General features: G+C 36.4%; 1 protein-coding gene across 2 annotated transcripts in view; it reads right to left on the bottom strand.

The window, feature by feature from the left end:
• Positions 1-12,234, bottom strand: part of DOK6 (docking protein 6) — a 440,469-nt gene that overhangs the window by 135,742 nt on the left and 292,493 nt on the right. For both annotated transcript variants that reach the window (XM_024236187.3, XM_054538078.2), the window contains exon 5: positions 7,505-7,694. In XM_024236187.3, the coding sequence (XP_024091955.1) occupies positions 7,505-7,694 (190 nt within the window). The remainder of the gene's footprint in view (positions 1-7,504; positions 7,695-12,234) is intronic.

The following is a 12,234-nucleotide window of genomic DNA, read 5'->3' as shown; positions in this document are numbered from 1 at the left end:
CCCCAGTTACAAGGATGAGGCATGTGTGACAAACAGTGCTGTCCAGTTCTCTTGCTTGAGACCAGTAATTGTTTACCTTGAGAACCTGCATGTATTGAGTTGTACCTGGTTGGCTATATCAAAGGGTGGGATTCTCCTTCTGTCTGCAGTTTCTTAGCAGAAATAATGGAGTGTTTTTTTTTTTTTTTAAATCACCTTTATGGAGAAGATTTCTGCATTGGGAGATTTTGTTTTTCATTTTATTCCTCCAACAACATCTAGGAAAAGTGGTTAGACAACAAAATGTTAACAGTGTTTGTTGACTGATAAGGTACTAAAAAGAAAGAGGCTCTTAGAAAGAAATTGAGAATTTTCAAGCAAAAACGAAAGGCATTTGAAAAATTCAAGACCTTGTAAAATTGGAAAAGAGAGCTCTGAGACAGACACTTAATGTCTTTAAGTGACAAAAGCAAGTTAAAGCAGTCTCAAGGAAAAGAGCAGATTAAATGTAATCCCCACACCTATTGCTAAAACCTTTCAATTAAGGTGTGTCAAGGTAAAAAGCAGCTCAAGGGTAGGATACCCATTATAATCTGTTAATTAGATAAAAATGACCCGGGGCAAAGAATTAAGTGAGTGCTGCTCCTACAAAAACCTGACAAAGTCAAGGCACCTTTCAAATCAAAAGACAGAGTTTTGGGGGAAGAAATAAACAATCAGAGCATATCTGAGAAATAGAGCTCAAAAAACAAAAAACAAAACAAAACAAAAACAAACCAAGAAAACACTTCCTTGGTACAAGTGATTGACTGGCACTAAATATACAAGAAATCTAGTAATATTTTGACAAAGTTCTACAGGGAAAACAGGCCCTAAATACAAAATATTTATAACTTGTTAAGATTCAGTAACCTTCAGATCTCTACTACAACTTCTCAGGGTAGATGTGGGCTGATAAACTTGCAACACTTCAAAGAGAACATTTTCCCAATGTCCAGTTTGAATATGGACAAGGAGGATAATGATAAAGGAAAATCCTCCTGGCGGGCCGAGGGCAGAACCAAGTGGAATAGAGGATTAGCACGTTATTCCCAAAGAGCAGAACGAGGGCCCAGTCGCATATCCTTGTTAATTCTGGATAAAGACCCTGAAGATATCCGGCAAGCAGCTATTCAGAATTACCAGGACCAGTGACTGTTGCCTGCTTGCCTCCCGAACTTTCCCTTGAATGGGAGTGTTTGCAGGGGTAGGCATCCCACCTCTCTTAAACCACTGTTCCTTGGGCCAGGGTGGGTAGAGGGGGGAAAAAAAGCATCTTTTTCTGGATCGTTCTTTTGGAACCATTAGAAGTCATATCGGCCGAGCGCGGTGGCTCATGCCTGTAATCCCAGCACTGTGGGAGGCCGAGGCAGGCGGATCACGAGGTCAGGAGATCGAGACCATCTTGGCTAACACGATGAAACCAGGTCTCTACTAAAAATACAAAAAAATTAGCCGGGCGTGGTGGCGGGCACCTGTAGTCCCAACTACTCAAGAGGCTAAGGAAGGAGAATGGCGTGAACCCGGCAGGCGGAGCTTGCAGTGAGCCGAGATCGCGCCACTGCACTCCAGGCTGGGCGACAGAGCGAGACTCCGGCTCAATAAAAAAAAAAAAAAAAAAGTCATATCTGGACCTGATGTACGCACTGCTACAAATCGCCTGCAGACTCTGGACTTTGAGCTATAATCAGTGGCTTGCTGGATTGCTTTTTGGGTTGTTTCCCTTAAGGAACAATTGAGTGTGTAGGAAGAGAAAAAAGGGATCTTTGCTCATCAGAAGATATGACTGTGGCAGAGACAATATGCTTACCAAATATTCTACATACTCTCCACTTGTCCCTTCGCAGATGTGGGGTGGGGGGTGGGGGTGCTGTGGGAGGCCACCTTCTGGATGGTGGGCTATTAATAGGAATAACATGCATTACCACTGTACTAAAGTATTTAAATGTTTTATATTAGCCCAGGCTGCCATAAGAAAAACATGACACAGAGTGGGTGACTTAAACAACGGAAATTAATTTTCTCACTCTGGAGGCTGGAGTCTGAGATCAGGGTGCCAGCATGGTTGGGTTCTGGTGAGGGCTTTCTTCCTGGTTTGGAAATGGTCACCTTCTTGATGTGTGCCCACATGGTCTTTCCTCCGCATGGCAGAGAAGAGGGGCTGAGAGGTTTCTTTCTCCTTCTTATAAAGCCACTGATCCTATCAGATTAGGACCCCACCCTTATTACTTCATTTAACTTTAATTCCATCTATAAAAGGACCTATCATCTCTGGCTCTTGTCATAAAGATATAAGAAGTTTGGGGGTTAGGGCTTCAACATATGAATTTTGGGGAGAAACAATTGAGTCCATAGCATGCTTGTTGGAGAATGTTCCCACCTTCTTCCCCTGCTATGCATGGCAATGAGGTGGGTTAGCATGAAGATGTCTGAGTCACAAGATTGCAGTATCCTAGGTTTCTGAATCCAGGTGCCCTGGTGATCTGTCCAAGCCTGCATCAGGCATAGCTTGAGTGGGAAATAAATCTTTGTTGTATTGAGCAATTGAGATTGGGTGTTGACATCATTAATGTTTTTAAAATGATACAACTTAACCTATATTCCTAATACATAACCCTCCTGGGATGTATTTTATTACAATTCCTATATTATATTGAAACGATTAGTTGATCTATCTTACCAAGTACACTATGTGCTCATTAAGGGAAGGGACTATGTGTTACCTATCTTTATTTCTCTAGTTCTTACCATAGTGTTCAATAAATGAAATAAAGTAGCCCAGAGAATAAATGAGGTTTCTGGTGCCACAAAAAGACTTAAATCATAATATCTAATTGAGTTTTAATTACAAAGTATAGAGTAGCAAAGGCCTCCATGAAAAAAAATTGCATCAGGGATGTATTCAATGTTTTAAAATCATAGGTCTATATAAACTCTTGCTTTAATTCCAAAGAAGTAATGCTAAGACAAAGTGTTTAGGAACCTAGTGCCTTTTCTTTCTGTGTGTCTAATTTGGTAAGTCTCTTGCTATGATAATACCAGTTCTGATTTTTTTTTCTCCCTCGGACAGAGCATTAATTAAATGACTTAGGAAACAGTTTTTATCGAGAAATGGCAACTCTGATCTTCGTTATTGCTTAATTAACTTTAAAGTTCAATACATTTTTATTGAACCCACACATACTTTAATGTGAATTGCTTTTTACTAATTGGTCTGTAGGAATCACAATGACAGTTTTGGTCGCCTTTTAGGCTTCTTTTATTCTCATTCGGAAAGTTCCTAAACTTCATTCATAGTCATTAAATCAAGAATGATTTCTGGAATCAAGAAGATAAAGTCAAGAGAGTTGTAAAGTTCTGGTTTGATCTCCTCCCGTGATTTGTGAAACGTCACCACATTCACTCCTAGGTTTCTGTATCCCAGGACACCACCCCCAGCTGGCTTTATTCAAACAATGGAGCCATTCATTGATTAATTCCTTCATTCAACAGAAGCACATGTTTTTACATTTTAGTATTTCTGAAATTGGGGTATATTTTGTTATGACATCGTCTATGGAATAGCAGCCTCCAAATGATGGCTGCCAGGTGGTGGCAGTGATGTGGCTGCTGTTGCCTGTGTGCACAGGCTCAGGATTTCCTCACTTCAGTTGAAGCTCTGTGCAATGTTGGTACTTCACGTCTTGTGTTTGACTATATTTTAGTTAATTGCAACTCTTCAATGTTTCAGTCAAGAAATGTTTTAGGACCATTTCAAAGAGAAACACGAGACCTTGTTATCTAAAAACCTACTGTGTACACCTTCTGGTAGATAAAGTTTGCACCAACAAGCATACAAAACTTGCAGGACAGATATCAGTAGTTCAGAAGAAAATCTTAGAGTCCCAGAAGTATACTCTTTTATGAAGAAATGTGTACCACTAACACTCTTGATGGCAAATCAAATGATATTTTGTTAAAAAAAACAAAACAAAACAAAAAACCCAGAAGGGCGTTGATAACTCTGGGTTAGTACAGAAATGTTGGAGTCCATTATGTGAGAAATTCCTTAACTAACTTAGACCTTATAGCATATATAACATAATTCATGTTTATTATGTATTAATTATATTTTTATGCTTTTGTATCATATTTAAGAACTTTCTGTTTTATCGTTCCTCTTAACCACTTGGTTATGCATTAGAGAAAAGATTCTTTCTCTTTGCACCCCTGACCAATGAAGGTTTAGGAATAAATTAAGTCTACCTATGACATCACAGAATCCTTAATTGTATGACATATAACATTTGCTTCCACTAACCACCTTTTCATACTAACTATATTGCAATATTTAAGTATTATTTTGCATTTCTAATTGTTAAAAATTAGTAACTGGGTTTTTCCCAGGTTTCTAAATGGAAGCAATATTATCAAAGTTAGTGAGACACATATTTTAAGCACCAATTTTCTACTAGTAAGCACCATGCTGAATATGGGTGCTTAGGTTTTGAAAAATAATTCATACAAAAGATCAGGGGCTCGCCTGAATTTTGGCCATGCAGGCAGGAGCTCATCTTTTTTGCTTACAATGTTTATGAGGTAATATGAAGTAAAAATGTCAAGTCAGCAGTTAAATAAAGGAGTTTTGTCTTTCACAGGATAAAATTGTACATAATCATGAATCTTATCACTTCCTTTGAAGGTCTGGTTTTTTTTTGTGATTTTCTTGAGAAAATAAGCTTGCACGTCAAATTGGTTGTTTTTACCTTTAAAATGCAAAGTTATGATCCTTATGGTAAAAGAGCAATTGCTCTGAGCTGATGTGAGATTATGAATACATCTCCCAGGTGCCATGCTGCACTGAGGATGATTACCACAGAGAGTTTCCTGGTCCTTGTTCTCCTTCTGCCCCACGCTAGGTGAGTGCTCCTTGAGACTTATGGCATATAATTATGAGGTGACAGAGGGATGCTTCTCCAGAATAAATGATGTAGATCCATTCCTACTGTTCATGTCTACACTTCAGGTTTACAGTAGAATTTAACAATGCATTTGAAAAAGTGTGTCAGTGAAAAAAGTATTTTGACATCCAATTGTATTATTTTCATATGTATTATTTGTACCAATACTACTATTAGTGCATATAGTAGTATAAATAAATAGCTAAAATTTATACCAAGTGATATGCCTTGGGCGATGAGCTAATAAAATCTAGAAAGTGTTGGCCTTTGGCTTTGGTTTGCTAGGATGACTGGCCATGCCTTACCTGCCAATCTGCCCTCTAAATTGTCCCCAGTCTCATCACCAGTGACCCCATCAGTCCAGACCCAGGGAACACTATGTCCCACTTTTATTTCTCTAGATCAAGTATGGACAAGACCTTCCCCCACTGGCTCATTTTAACAACGGTGAAATCATCTGGAATTTACAAAACAGATGCACAAAATTATGGACAATTTCTCAGTCACTAAAGAGCAAATGACACCCAAAATTCAGAGAAGGAGAAAAACACAAATGAACTGTGTCCAAAGGACAGATCTCTAATCTCAAAGACAAGGAAATAAACAACAGAGGGAAAAAAATAGATATCAAATTCCTCTATCAAATAGAAAGATCTTAAAAAACTAATGTGGACAGGTATAAATGGAGTGAAAATTCTGAATAACCATTCTTCATGAAAGAAAATGACTTGTTATTTAAAATTTTGAGTGGAAGTCTATTGAAATGTTGAAACAGACAAAATAGTTAAATTGTTTTCCATAGAAAGAGGAAGACAGGTATATCTAGAAGGATCCAAGGGAAGGGATCCTGGAGGTAGTGCTGGTAAATGATGAAAAAACGAAAACAAAACCCCAACCCCAACAAAACCTTAACAACAACATTCAATTCATATATATATATATCTGTAAAACTAACTGATATGGTTTGACTCTGTCCCCAACCAAATCTCATCTTGAATTGTAGCTCCCAAAATTCCCATGTGTTGTTGGAGTGACCCAGTGGGAGATAACTGAATCATGGGGGCAGTTCCTCCCATACTGTTCTGATGGTAGTTAATAAGTCTCACGAGATCTGATGTTTTGATAAGGGGAAACCCCTTTCACTTGGCTTCATTCTCTTCTCTTGTCTGCTGCCATGTGAGATGTGCCTTTCTCCTTCTACCATAACTGTGAGGCCTCCTTAGCCACGTGGGACTGTGAGTCCATTAAACCTCTTCCTTTGGTGAATTGCCCAGTCTTGGGTATGTCTTTATCAGCAGTGTGAAAATGGACTAATATACTACCTTTTTAAAGCCAGTAAAAAAATAAGGTGCATCATAGATTTTAGGTCAGTGAATCTCTAAAACATGTCAACTCATTTTCATAGTCATAATTTTTAAAATACTAAACAATATCTTAAAAATATTCATTTTCTTATAAGAATTTGTATTTCCCAATGGCTATCAGAATGTGATTACACTATTACACTCTCAATATCTAGGTAGACAGAAATAGTTGAACAAGTTCATAACTACTAAGTAAACACAGGATCTAATGCTTTTCAGAGAAATCAGCGTGGTAGAGACTTTAATATTACCGTAGTGCAAAAGGGCCCCAGACTTGTAAGATTACTCCAGTTCAGGTTTTTTTTTCTTTTTTTTTTTTTTTCTCTCCTTAAAATTTTAAGAGACGTGGGACCTACCCTAGCTGGCTGGATAGATATTATTAGAATGTGACATTGAGTAAATATTTAGCAGCTTTTAAGAAGAAAGTTATAAACTTAAAAAGATTATATCAAATGCAATAAAACCTCACTATAATTGCCTTATAAGACCACAAATTCATTTTAAGAATGTGATCAATCATGTCCCCTGGGTGAAGACGGAAGCATTAAACATCTCCTTTTCATATAGAATCCCCAAACCTAAGTCTTATCTTGGATGTGTGACAATATCACAATGGGGTCATAGCATAAAGACAATGATTTGGTTGGTTGTAGTTTATGTCTAAATCCGTGTTTATTAATAATGACTGTGAAGCAAGGATTCATTTCAGACACTTGTGGATTCCAACCATATGCTGTGATCAAGAAAGCATATTTGCCTAAAAGCAATATTTAAATTTCTTTAAAACTTAAAAAAAATATTGTTTGCTTATTAAAAAACACTCACAAAAACAATGCAAGCAAGGACATGCTGCCTTTAATTTTATGGAGATCCTTTTGCATACAGGCACAGCAAAAAATAGTATTGTAATAATCTTGCAAAAGATATTACATTATTAAAATAATTACAAAACCAGTTTGAGTTTGATGGTAGTATAAGAGACTGAAATTATTTTGAATGGGGTAATTAGCCTGCCAAAAAATTAACATAATTGTATTCATGTTCTTAAGAATCTGAAGAAATTATGTATTTGGTAACTTTTACCCTGAATGAAAACAGTGCTCACCGGGGGCAATGATGGACAGAACTTTCTTTCAGGACTGTTATACAACTCCCACACTTGGTTGCTGCATTAGATCTTACCTTCCTGACTCAAACGTGAACCACGTTGAGTCCCGACCATATCTCCTCAGTGAGCTGAGAGGCCACATCACCAGTTTGACCTTGGCATTGTGGATATCCCAGAGATAGATATTTTCATGAGTGATCTGCATTGTGCATTCACCATAAATATCCAGATTTGGCGTAGGCATAAGATACACGTTGAATCGCTCTGTGAATAAACAAAGAATGGAGAAGATTAAGTGAAAAGATGTGTGACTGTCTATGGCCATATGATATTAATTTGTTTATCTACAGACTGCAGGAAACATTACCATATCCTCCCTAGGTGATATGGATAAACATTGTAGAACATTACATATTTTCAAATTTGTATGAGAAAAGGAGTTCATTAAAGTGTTCTGAATCATTAATTCATTCACTCACTCAACAACTTTTCATTGCATGTATTGTCTATGGTGAGGATTAAGTAGTTAAATTGCACAATGGAAAAATAAGGGCAAAAGTTAAGGGAGTCTCTGCCCAAATTGTGCTTATGGTTTGCTCCTTCACACAATCTAAGTGGATATCAAAGATACAATTCCAGCGAGGGATATCTTATTTGCTCTCCTTAGGCAAGATCTTATTTGATTTTTACCTTTGTTGATGTGAAGTATTTAATGCACACTCAGACTGACTCACTAACTACTTAAGCACTGCAAAAATAATTTAGTTTGTATCTCAAAACAAATTGTAGTCATGGTCAAATTTAGCATATGATAATTGCAGATATTCATTACAGCCTTCTGCAGAACTTAAGACATTGCTTTGGTAAGCAAAATAAAAATACTTAACTTTTTTCATTCCTGGATATCCTATGGTTGAAAATATGATTATTAGGCAATCATTCCAAACCTTACTTCGTAACTGTCTGTGTATCTTAAAGGCTATTGCAAAGTTATGCTGCCTTTGATTCCCATTTAGATGCATTAAATAGATTTTTTTTTTTGAAAAACAAGATCAGTTTGTAAGTTCCAGGAAGTAAAGAACTTGATATGCCTTACAACATACTCTATAAAGTATCCCTAGTTCCTAGCACCATATCCTTGGTTTACATTAAGTGTCCAATAAATATTTGATAACTATATGAATAAAATACATCTATGCCATGATGAATTACGAGATGGAAGAGTTGAAGAATTACAAAAAAAGTCATGATAACAAAAAGTTTAAGAATTACCGGCAGATATACCTCTGTGGGTTAGGATTTAATTGTGAATAGTGCTTTAAAGTCAGTGCTGTTGAATTAATTATTTTGAGAGACGAAATAGTGCAGCTGCAGATAGAAAATGATTGATATGTTTAGGAATGTACTATTATACATCATAACAACATAAATGCTACATGTTTGCTGGTACTGAGCTGAAATTGTATAACAGAAAGATTCTTTTCTCTGGCAGATATTTTACTTAGTAAGGATTCTCTGATGCCAAAAAAACAATATTTGAATTCCAAATTAACATAACCATGATAGCTTAACATTTACTAGCCATAAAAACAATATTTATACTCATGTGTCTTGATATTTTGGACAATAGCTTATCTAATAATTCAGTCTTTTGGATTATTGACCCATGAAACTAATATGTATATGGATTTCACATTCATTTCCTAAGAAATGACAAATTGCAATCAATTCTATGGCTGAAAGCTGAAGAAAGAACATTGCCTTATTAATTATCTGCAATGAAAAGCCCAAATATATACATATTCCCAATAGCTTAAAATTCTTACGTGCAACCAACTGAAGCATTTAGCATTAAACATTTAGCATTAAACACATACATTCCCATCATAATTCCCACTCCAATGGAATTACTAGTAAATCAAAGGGGCATGATCCCATATAAAACTATAAATGAAACTTGGACCCAAAGGGTTTACAAAGGAATATAGACAATGCCTGAACATCAATCTTCTGTTCTTTGGCCAAGAAGCTTTTGATAAAGTTCAGCTCCTACATTTGGAATTAATCACATGTCAGTGGCACCTGTTGTGCATAGAGAAAATATTGTTATAGAAATGGAAAGTAAAACATTTCTTTACATTCTTTCCTTGTCATCAATTCCAGAGTCAGAATTAGCAACCAAAAAAAATAATTGCCAAAATGCCACTAAATAACATTTCTTCCAAAATATTGAAGTAAACATCATTAACCAGTATTATTGTTGCTTATGGCTGTATTGACCCTTGATGTTCATGCCCATAGTTTGATAGTTAAAAACATAGAATGTTTAAAAAAAAGATCTTGTCATTGAGTGTCCTTCCAATGGATGGTATATGAAACATGACCTGTAACAGCAGACCCAGAAGGACCATTACATTTTCACTGAAATGTTTGTGTGCTCAAATGTTAGCAGATAGAGCTTAGGAAAAATAAGCAAGGAAGAGAGTACAAGCATCACACTGGACACTGGAGAAAGCTGAAAAAAATCAAGTAAGTAAATTTAATAAGATTCACATGATAATAGGGCTCTATGTATCTCTATCTCTGTCTCTTTCTCTGTCTCTATCTCTATGTATATCATCAAGGCCCATTTAAAAAAAAGTAATTGGACAACTTGCCCTAAGGGAGTTTTTCCAGGGCCATCTCTAGTCAATACAAGCAGGTGAAATTTACCCGTGGTGCCCCTGCCTCTTGCCTGCCTTCTGCTTTCCCTGTCCTCACTACTTTTTTACCCAGCAACTCAAGTCAACCCTTCTTGTTGTGGTTTAGAACTCTCCAGTCTTCCTTTGGATGCTATTTCTTGCAACTTTAGAAAAAAATTATACTAAGATTATATTTATATTTTCAATTTTCAAATATTCAAAATCTATTTCTCTCCTAATGGCTAATATCTAAGAATTTCAGATTCAATTAAAAAGTGAACAAATTTAATCCAGCAGAAAACTAGGCACAAAAAGATGAAGGCAGCACATTATGTTACCTAACTACTTAACCGAATTCCATTATAATGAGGAAGGAAGCTTTCTGCCTTTTCAATGAGTGTATTCTCTTAGTAGCATAATACACTTTGTTTTATTGAAAAATTTATTAAGGCTTTGCTAGAAAGACCATTTCAAAATGGAGTGGTTAAAATTGGCTCCATTAAAATGATTTTTAAACAATGTTTATCTTTGTGAAAAAATTCTATCAAGCAGGCATTTTAAATCACTCTCTAATTATGCTGCTTTTTACATTTAAGAACCCATGTTTGGTTTTTATTTCCTATACCATTGGTTTTTCAGACTTCAGTGTGCTAAAATTACCTGGAGGCTTTGTTGAAACACAGAATGCTGGGCCCCCTCCAATCTTATAATTTCTGGTACAATAGGGCTGGGTTGGAGCCAGATAATTTACATTTTCTGTTTATTCCTAAGAGATGTTGACATTGCTGCTCTGCAGACCACACTTTGAGAACTGTTGATTTGTGAAACTCACTTTAAAATATTGCCAGGGAAGTAGCAATATTAGAGAAATCATGAGGAATAACTTTGGAAAATGATGCCATGTACCAGCAGAACAAAAGAGCACTTGTTTTTTTCAAAAGTGTTATCTAATATCTGCCCAAATAAATTAATCCCATCTCAACTGATTCATGTCTGATTTTGTAAGAAAGAGTTCTTATGCTAATTGGAACAAAACAAGAGACAGGAGCATAGAAAGAAAGATATAGGGAAGATGGTTTACAATTTATCAAGATATGTGTATTCCAACTATTTTCCTTATTAGATGATTGACAACAACAATAAAACATTATTAAAACTAAACCCATTCCCAAATACCCAAAAGTACTGAAAAGGAAACTAATTGTCTAAATAATGATAATAATATCCTAAAACATAAATGTTCTGCTAATCTGTGAAGACTGCTGAATGTATGGAAAAACGAATTTTTGAAAAGGTTATGTAGAAACAAATACCAAATCAAAATGTGTTAATTCATATAAGATTTAAAACTACACACTTAAAAAGTCCCAAACACATTGCCCGTGAATTTGTATGTTGGTAAAATTTAGAGTTCCATATTAGCTAATATGTGAGAAAGTAGAATTTTATTTTAAATGGTTAACACAAAAACCAAAGGTGGAATATTTATTAAATATTATAAATATATAATTATACTATAATAAAGTATATAATTTTATTATAATATAAATATTGCATCCAACAAAGATGCTAGTATTGAATCCGCAATTATGTTTACAAGGGCATCTTTTTCACTAGGGCTGAATGATGAGGTCCAAAGGAATAGGCCATGCCCAGAGAAGGCTTGAGATACAGGGGTAAGGCTGCAACTACACGAGTCTAGACGGGGCTACAAAACAAGGCTTAGACGAATTGAATAGATCAAGGTCTGGCAAGACAGGGTGACTGCACTCAGGGAAAAGGGGCAGCAAGGCTCCAGGTGGAACGAGAGGGGACTGAATGGATCATCAGTGCCGAGAAGAACTGAAATCTTCCCGGTCAGCCAGTGAGTTTTTAAATAGATCAATTTTTTTTTTTTTGACAGAGTCTCGCTCTGTCGCCCAGGCTGGAGTGCAGTGGCGCGATCTCGGCTCACTGCAAGCACCGCCTCCCGGGTTCACGCCATTCTCCCGCCTCAGCCTCCTGAGTAGCTGGGACTACAGGGGCCCGCCACCACGCTCGGCTAATTTTTTGTATTTTCAGTAGAGACGGGGTTTCACTGTGTTAGCCAGGATGGGCTCGATCTCCTGACTTCGTGATCCGCC

Source organism: Pongo abelii, chromosome 17 (assembly GCF_028885655.2).
Source record: "Pongo abelii isolate AG06213 chromosome 17, NHGRI_mPonAbe1-v2.0_pri, whole genome shotgun sequence".
In the NCBI taxonomy this organism is placed as follows: domain Eukaryota; kingdom Metazoa; phylum Chordata; class Mammalia; order Primates; family Hominidae; genus Pongo; species Pongo abelii.
The sequence above is the reverse complement of the archived record's forward strand: the minus strand, read 5'-3'. Positions and strand labels throughout refer to the sequence as shown.